General features: G+C 44.2%; 1 protein-coding gene across 1 annotated transcript; it reads right to left on the bottom strand.

Annotated features, from left to right (window-relative positions):
• Positions 1 to 5793: 5793 nt before the first annotated feature.
• On the bottom strand, positions 5794 to 18441 carry ice1 (KIAA0947-like (H. sapiens)). The gene is made up of 21 exons (XM_048261500.1): positions 18202 to 18441; positions 17886 to 17944; positions 17721 to 17755; positions 17310 to 17328; positions 16555 to 16666; positions 16329 to 16396; positions 16022 to 16059; positions 15821 to 15903; positions 15699 to 15735; positions 15549 to 15584; positions 15329 to 15457; positions 15070 to 15147; positions 14100 to 14371; positions 11886 to 13714; positions 11071 to 11845; positions 9916 to 10084; positions 9654 to 9814; positions 8949 to 9139; positions 8505 to 8605; positions 7998 to 8096; positions 5794 to 6279 (listed from the first exon to the last, which is right to left on the bottom strand). The coding sequence occupies exons 1-21, from the start codon at positions 18289 to 18291 to the stop codon at positions 6098 to 6100; spliced, it is 4563 nt and encodes a 1520-aa protein (XP_048117457.1). The 5' UTR covers positions 18292 to 18441; the 3' UTR covers positions 5794 to 6097.
• Positions 18442 to 18668: the final 227 nt, after the last annotated feature.

Raw genomic sequence — 18668 nt, 5'->3', positions numbered from 1 at the left:
AAAAGGACATTCTTTAGATAAAGGGGATGAGAGAAGCAGTCTGAATGAAGGAAAAAGCGAATGGATAAGCAATCTAAGCCATGGAGGGATGGAAGAGGAACTAGAGACAGAGGGATGGAAGAGGAACTAGAGACAGAGGGATGGAAGGAGACTGAAAGAATGATGGTGGAAAGGCAATCAGAAAAAAAGGAATGAATAAAACAGGTGAACAAAGACAGAGATGAAAGAATATAAAGCAAGACCAATAGATGCAAACTAACTGATAATGGATGTATAGAAAATGCATTTTAAATGCATTAATAAAGACATTATGTAGGGTAAGTTAATTTAAATGATGTCATTTAAATGATGTCACTTCAATCCCCCACCACCCCGTATTTCCCCTTCTCTCTCCTCCCCTTGTCTCCATATCAGTCTCCGCATCCTCTCTCTGTCATTTGGACTCTCTCATCCTTCTCTCTTTCCTTGACACGCTTCATTGATTTCTCTGCAGATACCACCAGGCGGTCCATGACTACTGGTTCTGATCCAATGGGTCCACAACAGAACAGAACTAGATCAAACCACCCCAGAGCCTGCTCTTCATGTTTCCCACAGCTACTAAAGGACTGAAAGGACTGGTCTCGACAGAGAGTAAGAAGATCATACAAATCAAGAGACTTACAGAAATAAAAAAGGAGAGAGAAAGAGACTGAGAGAGAGAGTGAGAAAGAAAAAGAGTGAGAGAGGGGGAGGTGAGTGAGAGAGAAAAAGAGAGAGAAGGTGAGTGAGAGAGAAAAAAGGAGAGAAAGAAAGAGAGTGTGTAGGTGAGAAAGAGAGCGATAGAGAGAGAGGGAGAGAGAGAGCTAAGGGAGTGTGTAGGTGAGAAAGAGAGTGATAGAGAGAGAGGGAGAGAGAGAGAGAGAGAGAGAGAGGGAGAGAGAGAGAGAGAGCTAAGGGAGTGTGTAGGTGAGAAAGAGAGCGATAGAGAGAGAGGGAGAGAGAGAGAGAGAGAGAGCTAAGGGAGTGTGTTGACCAGTACGGGCAAATTCAGGATTTCCTCTCGACTCCTCAAACCTGACGGTGCTGTGCTATAAATAGAAACTTTAAACTCCAATGACGAAAGCTCTTCAGTGTTTGCAAACACACACACATACACACACACACACTCACTGCTCAGAGACTTGCCATTATCTCTGAGGTCCAGAAGTAACTCACTCAAGGACTTTACCATCACATGTCAGCAAACATAAGCTCAATGAGTCTGTTTTCAGCATTTCAATGATTAAAATCACATTATTATTCAGTCAGTATTCTGCAATAATGTTCTGTCGTCTTGGAGGATATGGTACAGTAAGATTTATGCTCTCTGGTGTTAGATTTCCATGAGCTCTATTTCATATATCATTATATTTCAGGTTAGCTCTGTGTTTTAATATTCAATGAACAGAGTAGCTCAAACTGAAACAACCCTGAATTAAAAAATAATGTGAAAATCATCCTCAAACAGAATGACTTTAGAGGGGAAACTGCATGACTTTTGACTATTACTCATTCCACATAGTCCATAGTCCAGAACCACATAGAATAGAAGATTATCGTAGGATAATAATATGGCTGAAAATGTTGCTTTAAATGTAGTAAATGTTTACTAACAAAAAACAATGTCTTAAAATGTCCATGAATATAATATATGTTAAACCTACTCTGTAATGTTGATCTAATGTTAATATTAATGCATGTTAATGTTTATTAGCCATGTTTGCTAGTGGGTTATTTGCCCTCTAATCTGCAGTTTAAACTGTGACAGAAGGATTCACTCCAAATCTATTCAAAGACAAACTGCCATGCTCTCATTTGGATATAGCTGTTGTTGCCTTGAAAACAAAGGAACATACAGCACTCCATCTTCGCTTTGTCTCAGCCTGGCTGTTCATTATTGTGAATGTTAATTCATGTATTGTTTCTGCCTGAGCCAGATTTTTTTTTCTTCAAGAAAAAGGCACAGTGACAAGCCAGTGACAAGAATTGACAGAAATCTTGAGTTTATCAATCTCCATAGCTTCCCTCATGAACCAAAGTGTGATTGAGTTAGAGGATTTAACAGATTTAATTGTGTGGGTGAGGCAAGTTCAGTCAAAACATTACAAACCTGTAAGAATAACTACTGCATAGTTCAAAATCCTCATATCCGTCCTCTACTCAATGTCTGAAGTGAGAAGAAACAGAGAAGAGAACATTCCCCTGACAAAGTGTGGAAGGTCTTAGCAGGAGCATGGCAAGTGTTGGCAGTTCAACTGTAGTGCAGTTTCAGTATGTGTGTCGTGTGTGTGTGTGTGTGTGTGTGTGTGTGTGTGTGTGTGTGTTTGCACTGGACGACAGAGTTGTGGCTGGTGGTGTGTGTCACAGATTAGTGTGTTCAGCACCTGCTCTCCTCTGGGACCGAGAAGGAACCGAAGGAATACACACACCCCAGTCAGCTCAGCCTCCTCTGTCTCCCCCTCCTTGTCCCCTCCCCCTTCCTTTCCATTAATCGAGATGCAGATTTGGGGTGTACCAAGAGGAAAACTAGGACGTTTCCTTGTTACCTTGCTCCCTCTTCACCAATCAGAATACAGATTAAGGATGGAATAGAAGGGGGGGGGGGCAGAACCCCCCTGTCCCCATCCAATAAGAGCTCAGCTCTCCTTTAGCCTTTCCTCTGGTTGGGTAGGGTCTGATCTGGGACTTAAGCGTTCACAAAGACAAACCAGCACAATAGAACTGGGAACCCCTCGATACAGCAGAGGAATGGGCCTCTCAAGGATTGCGCAATCCCCCTTTTGGCTTCTGAGTTCTATTTTTAGAATTAATACAGGGGAGGGTGGTGCTGAATTAATACTATTTTAAAGGGTAGAGAATGGATTGGTCACACCCTTTGTAAAGGGTGAAGCTGTCAGAGAGTATGCGAAACGGAAGCGAACGGGATTCAAGAGGGACATCGTGCCTGACTCTTCTGTTCAGAGCTGCTTATTGTAGGGGAGAGAGAGTTAAGCGACTGCGGTTGTTTGTATAATGTGCTCAGAGTGTTAAGGCAGAAACTCTCTGCCTTAACCGAGTGTGTGTTAAGTGTGTGTTAAGCACACACTCACTCACTCACTCATTCTCATTCACACACACACACACACACACACACACACACATACACACACTCACGCATCACACACGCACGAGCATACACAAATATCCCTGTATGGCGTAACTCATGCTGTCCTTATGAATAGATAATTAGTGCGTACACAGCTGAAATATAACGGTGGGCGCTACAGTAGCACTGAATTAATTGAGGTTTTCTACATCTATGGGACTCCATTCACCACATGCTGCTGCCGCCGCTGCTGCATGCTGCTGGTGCTGTGTGTTTAGTTTCAGTTCCTCTGAGCCTAGCAAAGCACTGGGGGAGATGCATACATAATTGCAGTAGGCCTACTTACTGAAGGAATATTACTTCCACACTCAGTGATAATACTAAGATTTGAAATGACCCTTTACACAGGGTGTTCACAATAAACACATCATTCAAAAGCTGCCACATAGCATGTATCCATGTCCACTGGTCTACTTCCAGGGCCTGAAGACTTTTCTGCATACCTGGAGGAGATGCTGGATGACTCCCACCTCAAGTCCTAGAAGCTACCTTTAGTATCAGCAGAGATGAGGAATACGCCACGCCATTTCCCTTTCTTCATTCACCTCTGTAGCTCCCTCCCTCTCTCTCTCTCTCCCTCCCTCTCTCTCTCTCTCTCTCTCTCTCTCCCTCTCTCTCTCTCTCTCTCTCTCTCATGTGGTGTAGTGATGTTCATGTTCCAGAGATGTGGCTTCTCACGCTGTCTCAGCAGACGCCACATTGGCGACAGCATGACAGTTATGTTGAGAATGGATCTGCCCTGGTGTGTGTGTGTGTGTGTGTGTGTGTGTGTGTGTGTGTGTGTTGTGTGTGTGTGTGGCAGAGCTGTGATGAGGATGGCTTCCTCTGTGGGGAGCGAGATAGAGAATCTCAGAGATCTGCTCAGCAAATCTGAAACACCCTGAGAGAAAAGACTGAAAATATACCAGCGGCCAGCCGACTACAAACACACACATTATGTGTACGTGCAGCTCATTCTTCATTTTTCATGTTCCTTTTGATCCCTGATTTTCTGATTGTTGTTTGTGTATTCCTATCACTGCTTTTCAGTAGCATCTTATAATAATGAAAACATCACAGAGAGAAAGAGAGAGAGATGATTCCTAATTCATGGCTGAGTATTGTTGAAAATGACATTTAGAAAACACTACCGATGAATTACACCAACAAATGAATATGTGTGTGTGTGTGTGTGTGCATTTGAATAGCCTCATACATAAGTGACCTTTTACATATCTGACAATTGAAAGGTTATCAGAGTGTAAATTCATTCTTTCCCACGTTTTAGAGCACCCTATAGCTGCTTTGGACTGATGAGAATATCACAAAGCTATTCAGTATGCAGAGCATGCGCAGTGCGCGCGCACACATACACACACATACACATACACACACTACGGGAATAAACTCCATTTGTAGGGCGCTCATCAAGTGTCCAGTGCTACATCTCTGGAGTAACACCAATAATTAACCAGAAATATACAGTATTGTCAAAAGAAATGCATGAAATAATACTGTATTGTGTGTGTTTTTACATATGGGCTACATGTGTTTAAATATGTCTTGTCTCTAAGTCTCACTGCTATAGTGTATGGGTGAACATACTTGGCCAAATTCTGAATCTGAGAAAGTGCTAATCAATTTGAGTGCTAATCCATTTAAGCATACAGTTTTAATCCTTTAAGGGCCAGTTTCCCTGACATGGATTAAACCTTGAACCGGACTAAAAGAGAACTTCAATGGACATCTGCGCTGGAAAAAATAAGCTTTTAGTTTAGGACAAGGCTCAATCCATGTCCCAGAAACCAGGCTGTAGAGAAGGCGAACACAAGTACTGCAGCATGCCTGTTTTAATTACTGTGTCTCAAACACTGTCACTGGGCAAAGCACAGGCACAGCAGCCTGTGATAGAAGGTGGCCAACGACACCAAGAATCAAATTAAAATGTAAGGAAATCTCTCCAAATCCTCATGCGATTACAGTCCAGGATTTCTTTTTTTTTTTCCACACAATGGTGGCAAAGCTCGGAGGTAGAGATAAAAGTATAAAACTACATTTATGTGAAATATTTTTTTTTCAACCAATCGCATAGACACACCTTCAGCCACTTTGCTTTCTCACAAATCCATCTAAATCCCAAAAGCTCCTGAAAAAAGCCGGTGCTGTACAATCCATAATCTCCTCTCTGCACGGTGGACTCTCCTCTCACTCCCACTAAACGCTGAGGAGCCTGAAAGCCCAAACATGAAATCAGAGTGGGTTTGGCACATTCATACTTATTGCACTGGCTTCAAAAGGAACATGGTCTCTCCTCAACAATTTCAGGTCACAGCTACATTCTCTTGTTACAGGAGCCCCATCTACTGGAGAAAACAGCGCATTACAGTCTGTACAAGTGAGTCTGATATGAGAATGTGAGGAATTATCTAAAGACTTTACGAGAAAATGAAAAGAAGATTGTAGTCTCATTTTCAACAGAGATTTTTAGTCATGATAAATACTTAATGGGGAATACAACCCATTACAAGAACTCTCTTCCTGCTGGTAAAAGTAGGACTCATATTTGTCAACACATAAAGAATTAGTGCTTATGCTAATGACTTCATCCTTCTTCACCTTATCAAGTATGGCTTGACACCAACACACAGTACAAACGCAGTAAGAAATTTTATTATGGGAAGTTGTACATGTCATTATTACTTTACTACAGTGCTCAAAGCTTTGAGTTTCATTTACACAAATAAAGGCTTTTCTTGGTATATTTACAAAAGACAATCTTACAAAAGACATATTTACAAAGACAAGTGTGAGGCTATGAGAGGGTCCAGCTTCCCAGCCCAGTCGGCTTTAAAACTGAACTAAACAAATACAAATAGAAACATGAAGATGCTGCAAAGTCCAAGGTGCTATGAGAGGAGTTATGGAAAGTCTGTGTCTGTGTGTGTGTGTTTCTCAGGACGAGACCTTCCTGCTGAGTGAGGAGATCTGCGTTAGGCAGCTGGTGATTCCGGGGGGCACAGGCCCCGTCGCCTCCCCACGCCACTCTGCCAGCGCTGCCAAGGCCTCTTTGGGGTTGCTAGGTGACAGGTCGTATATGGCATAGGCCGCCGCTAACTGCACTTCCCACAGCACCCCTAGCAACAGAAGGCAAACAACGACATCAGAAAAGGAAGATCACAAAACTGTTAGCATTCAACAAATTGAATTATCTATTAGCACATATTAGAACAGTCTAGTATTAAACATACTACTCAGTAACTAATTTAGAAACTATTAGTATTATATTACCCACTATTATTAGTTATTACAGTGTTATTAGCATTACATTAACCCCATGTAACAGGATGCTCACAAATCTACATGTATTTTTTTTTCATCTGGGCTTTTTGCTGTGGTTTTTTATTCAGAATGCTCCTGTGTGTTTCATGGATATTTTGTTCACTGTAAGCAATACTGTAAAACTTTTTCTGTTCTATCGTACTGTAAACAGTATTTCTACTGTACCTCTTGTAGTAAACAGTAAAGGGCTTTTTACTGGAATGCTTTTGAATGTGAACATTACATGTGGCCATACAGTTCCCAACAGAGAAATTTAGTGTAAAAACGGTGGATAGCATGTTTTGCATGCAAATACCTGTAAAACTGAAACATAAAAGTCTATGCAGTTTTTGTAATGTCAACAATAGCCAGTATTTTGAAACCTGGTGTACTTTGATTGACTGCATGTACCTTGTGAAGTGAAAACAAGTGTTATTCTTTGACAGAATAATTTCATTTTGAGTCAGATTTCCAGTGTTTTGGTAAAGTTAGTGTGTGCAGAGAAAGATGTGTACTGTTTTGAAATGAAGAGTTAGTATATATTTAACAACATGTGTTTTTGAGAAGAAAATTATGTAACACTTTACTTGACAGTATCGACATAAGAGTGACATGACACTGGCATGAACACATGACACTGTCATGACACATGAAACCTAACCCTAACCCTAACCTCTAATCCTAACCCCAACCCCAACCCTAAACCTAACCCTAACTTGTTATGACAAAAACCGAATGTCACTTAATAACATAAGCCTTATGTCAAACGTTTATGACTTGTTTATGACACATTCACGACAGTGTCATGCCACTCTATGTCGACACTGTCAAGTAAAGTGTAACTGAAAATTATCCAGTTGGCCAATTGTGTTTTGCACTTGTGAGTCTGTGTTAAGAGTTTAGAAAAACGATCTGAAGTATGGGTAAGCGCTTGTTAGCGATTGAAAAAAACTGTAATAAACCCGTTTAGAAATCATTTGGATAGTTGGAAAACCAATTTTGCAAATTTCAGACTACCGTCCCGGTAAGAGAAGTGAGAAACAAGAAGGTAGAGATAAATCGTGTTTCTTACATTGTAACATCCACATTGTTCTGCTATGCTAAGCGTTTCGCTAGCTTGTAAACAAATCCATGTGCTTTATTGTTACAATTTCCACTGTTTGAAATAGCATAATGCACAACTTCTCCAGCAGAGGGGGAAATACAGCTAATCCTGCCAAGTTTCCCTTTAAGTCTGAATAAGTGAATGTAAGGCATTACTCTGGAAAGCGCTTTGAGTGTGAGGGGGCTCTATACTGTAAACGCAGTCCATTTACCAATCGCCTCTTGGCTTAAACCCCCACAGGTGTGGTAGGTTCACTCCCAAAAGCCAGATACTTGTTATATGATGAGCAGACACTGGTCAGAGCTGCGCTACTGGCTACATTTACCAGCCCCAAACTCCTGCGTTTGTTCCATGTGATCAGTTACAGATGCACACACGCGCACGCGCACACACACACACACACGCGCGCGCACACGCACACACACAAACCTTCAGCCTGTCCTTGCTTGCCGAGCATGTTGATGACGGAGGCCATCTTGCGGACGGCAGCTGAGTACTTCTCCTTAATGCCCTGCTGCCCCAGTCTCCCTAGAACAGAGAGAGCCGCACGGTTCTCGTCATTAGAACAGAGAAAAAGCAGCGTGGTTCTCGTCATTAGAACAGAGAAAAAGCAGCGTGGTTCTCGTCATTACAACAGAGAAAGCAGCGTGGTTCTCCTCATTAGAACAGAGAAAAAGCAACGTGGTTCTCGTCATTAGAACAGAGAAAAAGCAGCGTGGTTCTCGTCATTAGAACAGAGAAAAAGCAGCTTGGTTCTAGTCATTACAACAGAGAAAGCAGCGTGGTTCTCCTCATTAGAACAGAGAAAGCAGCGTGGTTCTCGTCATTACAACAGAGAAGAGCAGCGTGGTTGTCGTCACTGTTGATGCATGGAGCCTCTAGATGAAGCCTACACAGCAAAAGCATGGCTATGTCCCTCCTGACAAACTAACGTACCGATCAGTCGGAGAACCGCGGCCACAGTCACGTCCTGGATGGGACCCTTCTGTGTCCGCGGCTGGGTCACCCACGCATTCATTATGGGCCAAAGGTCATTGCTGCAGTGGAAAAAATGACAAGAGGAGGAGGAGGAAGAGGAGGCAGAAAATGGGGAAGAGAGAGAGGTCTTCATTAAAACAGTGCATGACTTACAATCTATCACACAGCAACAAATCCTAACATTGCTTGACAGAGTTGATGATGCACAAGGCGACTTTTTGACCAATGTTGCTCTGCCACTTTACAATTGATATGCGGCAACAACTGCCTTCTGGAGAACTTCCATCATCAGTAGATATGGGGCAGAGCTCATGTACCTTGTCACGTGGTTGCCCATAAGGTGTCAACATTGCTCAAAAAGTTGTCTTATGTGATAACTATTAGTGCCATGAGCTCCGGTACCGGATGATGTTGTCATGCGTCCACTTCCACTTCTGATGCGTACACAGGAGGTCAAGGGTGAAGATGTACTCCCACGACGTGGGGCAAAGGTCGTCACCGTGGCGACTGTGGGGCTGAAACTGCATGTTCTCTCCAGTGCGTAGGGCCATCATTGTGCTGTTAATCAGCTGAGGTATGTCACAGGGAGGGTTCTGTAGAGCAGAGCATTTTAAGAAAGTAATGAAAACATTCTTACATTATATTTTTCTAAATAATAAAAATGCATAGCACAATTTATTTTTGTTCCATTGTAGTTCTGCATTGCCTGGTCAAGATCAATCAAACAATACAAGCCATAATAATGAGGCTGTTGAAGGAACATGCAGAAAGTAGTTTTATGATCTCTGTTCCTTCCTTCTCAACATTCTGATTCTGTTCCTCGTCTCTGAAAACACCAACTCTCTGTAATGCAGTCAATGAGGCTAGTCTAGTTCAGTTGTGGAAAACACATGCAGACAGTTTTTGTGAATGCTAAACTAAAACTTTCTCATCTCCTGCTCCTGGCTTGATAAATGTGACCCGGCCATTAGCATTTATAGGGAGGACGAGGCCCTCTTCATGCTGCGCCTGATTCATTCAAATGTATGTACACAGAGTACGACAGAACGCTTCGTCCTTATCCTTATCTGAATTGAAAATGTTGAGCATAAAGGAGCCTTTACTGACCGAGTCCCAGTGGAGGTAGGCGTTGAGACAGCGGAGGATGTCTGCCTGCGCCCGTGTGCGGGCGACGGAGTGGATGGCTCTGCACAGGGTGCTCTCACGGGTCAGCAAGCTCGGCCAGGTGGTCACCATGAACAGGAGGTGTTTGGCAGCGTCCGGGAAGTCTGCTCAGACACACACACACACACACACGCACACTTCAGTATTAGCACACAAACACACACCGACAGCCAAACAGAATGTGCATTTTATATTGACAGCTGACCTTCCTTCAGGAGACTATAGGCCAGGGTGTTGGCCTTGAGCCGATCTTTGTTCTGGCGGCACAGTGCGGTATAGACTCGACAGAGGCTCTGGAGGTGATCCCCACCCAAAGTCGTCCTCTCTGCCTTCAGCTGAGCCAAAATGGCTGACAGGAAGTCCTCGGTCAAAGACTGAAAGGACACACATCATTAGTGTTGGGCAGGGGGCTCAGATGGTGACGGCTTATTGTACTGGCAGCTGAAAAGGGGCATTTATTCACATCTCAGGACATTCACAGGACTTTGAAGCACTCATACACATGGGGGGGAAAAAATCTGTGCCTGAAGTTAGCAAAACTTTTGAAGCTGTTCTTTTGAAGGGCTGCATTCATTCAGCCCTTCACACAGATAGGTATGGCCAGTGCCACTCGGCTGTCCTTGCCTATGGACAGCCAGCAACGTGGACCATAGCCTGACTAATCAGCATGACATTCACGATTAAAGAGATGCATGTTTTAACACTCTCCAACACGCTTTGATAACTTATATGTGCATTCATTTCACTGGCAACAGACAAACCTGAATAAAATATGAAAGTTTGGTTGAATTTTCTTCTCAGCAACACATTAGAGGGACACCAGGCAACGTTTTCGTGTTAATTACTTCTCATTTTCGTAAGTCGGTATATGGTTAAATGACTGAATAAAGACTCTCTCGCCCGCTCCTACTGCCTGTAGGAAGAATATCCCGCTTGCAAGTTCAGTGTATCCTACCCGCCGACCGAAGCAGGCAGGCTAACGCTAGAGATTGTTGCAAACGTGTGTATAATGGCAGAGCCGGCGAAGAAGCAGCGAAAACCCTTGACGGAAGATGCAAAGAAAAGGAAAAGAGCTTCAAACCAAGCGAGGGGGAGTTTCGTAGAGAAAAAGCATCAGGCTTGCCTGGTGTCCCTTTAAAGGAGAATTCAAGCCTGAACCCTATTGTTTGATGTTTTCAGGAACTTTCAATAAAGACAAAAATGATAATAGGGCCCCAAGTTGAAAAATACCAGAAATGTCCTTAAAACACAAAAAATTCTCTATTTGTAGGTGTAGTTTTAAAAAAAAAAAAAAAAAAAAAAAAACTTCTTTCAAATGCCTTTTGATTTGGTAACATAAGAGAGTGGGATTGCTACTAACCTTATGTGTTGTGCAGAAATCGGAAACCAACTCCTTCTCTTCATCTCGTAGTATGGGGACAGAAGAGATCCTTTGAAGGACGAAGACATGACTTTTAACCACTACCAGCAAATCAAAGCAAGAGCTTCCCAGTTTAGCCAGAGCCTGAGAAATAACACATTCTTTGCTGCTTCCTGCATTGTCCAGTGGAGCAATCCGTTCATTCTTTACAACGTGCAAGCCGTTAGGGGTCTGTGGCTCTTTCGATTCCCTGTCGGTCGGTAAGGGCTCTATGGCGAGGTCTGACGGCGGTCTTGCGCTAACAGTCACAGGAGAGTTGCCTAGGCGTAACTTTTTGGCACTCTTTGGCAAAAGCACGTTGGTCCCGGACCGCTTGCCCGCCTGCTGGGTTTTGGTGAAGGCCGTGGTCACCGAGTTGAAGCCGGACGCCGCGTGGCTGCCGGGGGCCTGAGGGGGCGTGCTGGGTTTCGGGGCCGGGGCGGGACCGGGCCGGACGAGTTTGCAGACGTTCCCGCGCAGGATGTTGAGCGTCCGCGCCTGAGCCGACAGCTCCGGGTACATGGAGTCCAGCATCTGCATGGAGTTCTCCTGGGCCTGGGCGGGCGTGGCAGGAGACGCGGGGTTCAGCGGCGCCGGGTGCCTGCAGGGGACCGGCACGGCGTGTTTGGGCGTGGCCGAGCCGAACTGCAGCGGGGAGGAGTGGACGCTTTTGCAGGGGGACGGGGTTGTCAGGGGTGGCGGTAGCGGTGGTGGTGGTGGCGGGGGAGAAGGAGATCTTCTGCGGGCCGTTCCGGAGTGCCAAGTTAGCGGAGGGCATCGCCACAGCCCCCTCAGAGCCATCTGGTGACGCTGCGAGTCCACACGGGTCCAGTCTACCGGGCTTGGGAGGGGTGGACATCAGAGGAGGAAGCAGAGGGCGGAGAGGGGGGCCCATCATCGAGCGAATGTTTCGGACCGACTCCCTAGGAGAGATTAAGGACGCTGTAGAGACAGGCTGAAGAGATTCCAGCAGGCCTTTGACCCTGGTGTAGCTGCCATCATCCTCTGATGCACAATGTGAGCCTCCAAAGCCATTTGTATGGACTACTCCATCAGCTGAATGCTTGAGTGTGGCTGTGCCATTGGTGATGACCGGCCTGTCTGGAGATTGAACATCAGGCACACGTGCGTCCTCCTCTTGCATGTGTCCATTGGAGTTCTCTTGTGTACGCTGTGGATGCTCCTGCATCTGCTCTTCCACCTCAGGCTGTGGGTCTTCTTGACTCTGCAGCGCTGGAGGAGCATCAATGCTATTTGTCGTTGTATCTCCACGGCTCACACGTGACCGTTCGGTGTTTTTGTTAGTCGCAAGGTCAACGTCTTCATCAACACACCAGACATCCACACCACCCCGCGCCACTGGACTGCTTGGAGTTTGAGTATCTGTACCACATGTGAGATCCTTTGAGGGTTTCTCTTTCGACCCCCCCTCCACCGAGGTGCCGTTAATGCTTTCAGCGGGCTGCTGGCTCTCCCGCCGGGAGTGGGCTACGCGGACCTTGCGCTGCGGAGTGCGGTAATCCTCGGAGGATTCGATGTCCCCACACACGTCCGCCGAGGGTTTCCCCCTGCGAGCTCCACACGTGCCCTTAGACAGGTCTGCGTTGCTTCTCACATCAGTAGACGTCTGATGTTGTCCATTCTGACACTCGTCTCTCAAAGCTGTGTTCCCCACATCAGGAGTGTGACTGGAGGAATTCTGCTTCTGTTCTCTTCTGATTCTAGAATTCACTGGGCCATGATGATTCGGACATTGTCCATTCTGTCCCACTCCAGAGGACACAGTGTTCTGGACCTCATTCTGGTTCAGATCATGGGCGTTCTGTATTCCATTCAATGACTCTGACCCCAGAGCCTCACCAGTGCATTTCTTACTAATTCTCACAATTTGATCTTTGACTTGAGGTTTCGGAGTTGAGGCAAAGTCCGTCAAAGGAGGTTGTATAAATGATATTTGCTCCTCATGCAGCTCAACATTGCACACAATCATCTCTGAGTCGTCTACAGGCTTAAGAGTAGCAGGGCCATTTCTCAGAGGACTGTCTTTGAGTTCAGTGTTATCCTCTTTGGTCTCCAAGAGTCCGACCCCATTAGTAACTCCAAACCCAGAGCTGTGATATGGTTCTGTGCCGGACCCAACAGCAGGGTCAGTGTGAACACCTTCCAGGCCGTCCACTGAAGTGGGGTCCCACTCCATATCAGCAGTGCCATCACCACACGCCTCCGCTGAAGGAATCACCACATCCCTGACCACCTCAGACTCCATGACATCATCAACGCTCGCCATCTCTTCCCCATGTCCTTCTCGCTCACCAGGGGACCCAACGCTCGCCGGCACAGGAGCCGCAGTCCTTCTGCTCTTTCCGTTAACGGACATGCGGAGACAGACAGCCTCGCTTTTCCGGTCTGTGGTTTGTCCGTGTGTGTCGGAGAGGGAGGTCTGATGGAACTTGACCTCAGACGGGGACTCAGGAGAGCGGAGCTGACCGTTCGTCTTGAAGCCGTTAGCGAGGAATGCGGCCTCCTTCACGTCTTCCTGCTTGAATGTCTGGAGCTCTTCCTCGTCCTCCTCGTCTGATAACTGCAAGTCTTCCTCCACGTTACTCTGAAAAGGGTAAACACAAAAAGATTTCAGCAGAATGTCAAAATGCAAATAAATAAGCATTAACACAAAGCAATGCTGGACCCTCTATGGGACTACAGTGGGATAATGAATGGTCATAGTCTGTCAGTTTTCCCATATTGTAAACAAATAACCATTTAAAAAACAAACAAATTGTCTTTATCCTTTAACCCTTGCTAAAAAGCTTTCTTTAGATGCTCTAACAATTACAATTCATACAGAGATGAATAGCACAACCATCTAAATAATCTTTTTTGAGAAGTAAAAATGATCATTTAGATGGTCATGTTATTAAATGATCATTTCCAACGAACAGAGCGGAAGTTGCGTGGAGGGAGGAGGGCCAGTGGCCGGCGGTGACGCATACCCTCTGAAGGACAGGGCTGGGAATAGGTGAGAGCAGAGGGGGCAGCCATCTGAACAAGTCCAAAATCTCCTCCGCTGGCAAAGGGGCTTTCCCACAGGGGGCAGCTGGCCTGCCAGGGGTTCGGACAGCTGGCCTGGCAGGAGTTCGGACAGGGGTTCTTGGCACATTGGCAGGAGACAGAGGTACAGGTGACATGTGAAGACGTTCCTTAGGCACTGGAACCCCAGCCGGACTAACTGGTCGAACCAAAGGAGAGTGACATGTCAAGGATCCTGATATGCAGAAACACGGAAGGGACAAAAATCACAGTTAAAATCGCTGGAATATACTGCAGAGAATGTTCAGACAGTAACACATTCAATTATTCTTAATGCTGAAGTCAATGTGACTGAGTTGGTAGTGAAAGTTAACCTGACTCTCGCCAGATGAATTTCGTTCCGCCTAGTTCCACTCATCCATCTGGGACCGATCCATTGGAGTGGTGCTTCAGAAGGCTGGACCTTATCAAAAAAATCCTTGCATATGATTGGATAAGCCACTTGGCCGTCATCTATTGACGTGCTACGTCAACCACTCACATCGAAGTCAACCCGTGATGCTGAGAACAGTCTCACAGTCGCTTTCTACGCTATGTCACATCTATGAAACTCCCGCCCTGCGTCCTGTTTGGCTCTACCATGCAATCTGGTGCCGAATTCACTCTCAACAGAACCGATCCCAGATGGATGTGAGTGGAGCTAGGCGGAACGAAATTCATCTGGCGAGAGTCAGGTTAAGTGAAAGTGCCACACACTGAAAAACATCATCTCTGCAATGATATACACTGATTTGGATAAAAGTGTCGGCTAAAATGGCTAGTGAATAAATGCTACATTTCACTGTGGCAAAGAAATAAGCAGGCGTGCAGCGGAAGATGCCAGACAGCAGCGGACTCTGAAAAAGAGAATGAAGAGACACGGAGCGTGCTTACCTAGCTGGGGAGGCATTTCGGACAGTGACTGGGGCAGCACACACTGCCAAAGGCCGGTCACCAGCTCCCTTATTTTGCCTGTGAAACAAGCAAGACAACTTCAACAACAGAAAAAACACTGCAGGACCTCAACAGGCACAAAACAACTTACACCACACAAAGACACAGGCAACTGAATTCTGTTTCTCTTGTATGCAACCCAGTCCAAAAGCATGGCTTTCGCTGCTGATGCGTCATTAGGGCTAAATGTTGAGCTTACGTAGATCCATCATGCTCTCCTCCGTAGGGTCGGTCTGCACCAGCACACTGGCCGTGTGTGTGGGGTTTGTCTGCACGGCTGTGCTGCTCCTCTCTGCGGTCTCCGTCTGCACCACTGTGCTGCATAGCTCTATGGGAATGCACAAATCACATAAAATGGGGGTACTCAATTGCAAACTTTTAAGAACCTTGTCAGCCACTACTAAGGTAGCCGGTCTTACCTTTCCTTTCGGTTTGTGTTCCAGAGCTCTTCTTTTCTGTAGAAATGACGAGATGTTAAATTAACATGAAGATACTCACTTAGTAATAGGTCACTGACAATCCTCTACTTCCATCAATACTAGTTTCTTTCATATAAGAATGTATCTTACCTTTGTTTATTTCTTTTTCCAGTTTTTGCAGCTTTTCCTGTTGAAAGAGTGTATTAATGAGTGAACTGGTAGATTGATAGTGATAATTAAAACTTCCAGTGATTGCAAAGGAAGAAACTTACTTGTGTTTGCTGCAGTTTATTCTCCAAGGATTCATTTTCATTTTGGAGCGAGGTGACAACACCACTCTGCTTGAGATTTGAGTCTAGACAAAACACACACATACATGTACTTTGTCATTTCAAAAACATTGTTATGTAATAAATGAATCAGTGATTCTATGACTAATGTGTAACATAGAGGTAAATATTAGATTCACCAACCTTGTAGAATTTTGAGTTGAAAAATAATTCTGTCCTTCCTGAAAGAGAGGGAGGGTGTGAGAGAGAGGATAAGTGAAAGTAAAAGAGAGGAAAGAGAGAAATAGAGGGGTGCAAACCTTAGATCTGATTAATTATATATAGCATCACATGTAAATCACTAGTCAATTGGGCATGCCAACAATGGATAGAGCTGAGATACAACGTCGAGCATCACTACACAACTATCCATTACAGGTTAATTCTCCATACAATATGCATGTGAAAAGAGGCAAGTTAGCAGCGAGTGGTTTCTGAAATGCTAACTCACAAAGTCTGGGCCTCAGGGTCCCTGTTCCTCAGGTCTGCTGGTCCATCTTGGCATTGCTTCAGAAAACCCTATTTCAACGACAATGACAATTAAGAGGTGGCCCAAAGATGTGAGCTTTAAACTTGAAATTTGATTGTTCTGAATTATGAATGTTCTCAATATTACAAAGCCAGTTTTTCGGTATTGAATGTCAAAATTACTACTTTATGTCTATAAGAGAACATACCTTTGTCCTCTGCAGTTCCTCTTGCATATATACATCTTCCTTGTGTAGGCTATCAAAAGGAGCCACGTTCAGGAGCAACTCATCTAGGTGACTGTGGAGGTCAGCATTTTCCCTGCAATTAAGGGGATTCGAGCCACCAAGATGCAGCTTTATTTTATTGGCCAAGATATTGACACACACACACAAGGCATTTGTGGGATCGTTCTGCAACATGACAAGTTACAATCACTTACAACTAGGCAATCACTAATATTAACTGTCCAATTATTGTTTTTACTTGTATTATTATTACAGTCTAGAATCATGAATGTATGGTTATACTGGACTCCAATATAGACCCTTTCAACAATAAAAACAAAAACAATGCTTGAACGTTCTATTTGGGCCCCAATCTACTTCCTCTGCATTAAGATAACATATGGAATGTTAAAAAGGAAGTCTTGTGGGGCCAACTATGATGCTGATAATGGAACTCTCTTGAAAGGGTCTATAGCCAATGCAGCCATCATTCTCCAGTTTTACACTAGCATAGCCATCACAGCAGACAGACATTAAGCATACATTATAAACGGATAAGCATCCACAAATATAAGCATACAGTATATAAATCAAAGTTTAAATCATTCTCATAGTTTAGTTCAGACTATTTTCCCAACAAAGAAAAACACGCCATGGATAGGTCACATCCTTCTTAAGCACTCTCAAATATGGTATTTAGTGTTAAAGTAATGAGAGATCAGTAAGTGTTGCCTTACCTTTGCGTTTTCTGAAGCTGTATTAAAGAGTCAAGGCTAACTGACAATATGCAGATCATCAAACACATAACTCACACAAGTACAACCATTCTGGAGTAATTGATGCATTTAAAACATTTCCTCTGAAAATGTAGTACAAAGCCTTAAAGCAGAAGAATATGTCTGGGCCTGAAGTTATCAAAAACTTTTGAATCTGTAATTATCTATTTTCAATTCAGGCACAGTATCAGAGTACTTTAAGCCCTGGCTGTAAACCATGGGGCCAAGAATGTATGACAACAATGAAAACCTAGAGATATCTGTAGCCTAAAGCGAAATCATTTCCAACTGATACCTCGATATGAGATTGTAATTTTCATATTATAGCAATGACATATTAACAAATGAACAGAAGGAAGTGTGAAAGGATATCATCGCATTTGTCTTTGAACTCGTTCAATACTTTACTGTGGAAGGAAAGACAATAGACCAATGTTACCATCACAGTCTGAGAACCACCATTCAACCAGCTCTAACATCAGCTGAATAAACGTGCAAATAAACACAACGCACATTGACATTTAAATGACAACTCACTCTGTTTCGATGATCTTCTGCTTTAGTGCCAAAAACGATGTCATGTATTCGTGCAGTGTCTGAGAACAGAAACACATACACTCCAAAATTAGGCACCCAAGCACAACACGACACATAACATATAGAAGCGTTAGCAAGTTGGCTACAGCTAACTCCATGCTTAACCTTAAGTTTTTGCATTCTCTGTATCGCCATTCTGGTAACATTGACATTTGGTACATATGCCCAACCAAATAGTCAAACACTATATTCCTTTGCCGGCAATAATAACACAATAAAGTCGCTAGCCAGTAACGTTACGTTAATGTAATTTCACCTCATTCAACACAGCGCAGTTTTGACAAGTTCCAGCCGTTCCGTCTGGAGCAACTCCTGCGGTTCTCGCCTGAGTCTCTCCGGGCATCATGGTAACTTAGGGACACCACGGGGGTTTTAAAATGTGAAAAACCACTCACAAACATGAATGAATGCGTTAATGCCACAAACTAGAACTTCTACAAGAGCATGGAGCCCAAAACGAATTTGCAGTGTTTGCTTGGGGTCCGACATAAGGACCTTAGGTGTCCATCTTAATGCCGGATTCAAACTCTCGAAAAAACTAGATGTGTGGGAGCTACTATGTGTATTATATTTCCATTAAGAATAAATTAAGATGTATTATGTGACGCAGAATATATTGTATGATTAAGCAGTATTTCGTAAAATAATTGGACAATGTGGCCTGCCAGGCAAAGTATTAGGACCACTATCAACATCATTTGGGACGCTGTTATTGTGCGTCAT

The sequence above is a fragment of the Alosa alosa genome, chromosome 13 (genome assembly GCF_017589495.1).
Source record: "Alosa alosa isolate M-15738 ecotype Scorff River chromosome 13, AALO_Geno_1.1, whole genome shotgun sequence".
Lineage (NCBI taxonomy): Eukaryota > Metazoa > Chordata > Actinopteri > Clupeiformes > Clupeidae > Alosa > Alosa alosa.
The sequence above is the reverse complement of the archived record's forward strand: the minus strand, read 5'-3'. Positions and strand labels throughout refer to the sequence as shown.

Bases quoted from the DNA above. Each gene is read 5' to 3' on its own strand.
- ice1 (XM_048261500.1), bottom strand. From the start codon at position 18,291: ATGATGCCCGGAGAGACTCAGGCGAGAACCGCAGGAGTTGCTCCAGAC. The intron at 13,715-14,099 runs GTATGCGTCACC...TACCCTTTTCAG, and splicing joins CCAGCCCTGTCCTTCAGAGG to AGTAACGTGGAGGAAGACTT. The intron at 11,846-11,885 runs GCCCTCCGCTAA...GGCCCGCAGAAG, and splicing joins TCTGAGGGGGCTGTGGCGAT to ATCTCCTTCTCCCCCGCCAC.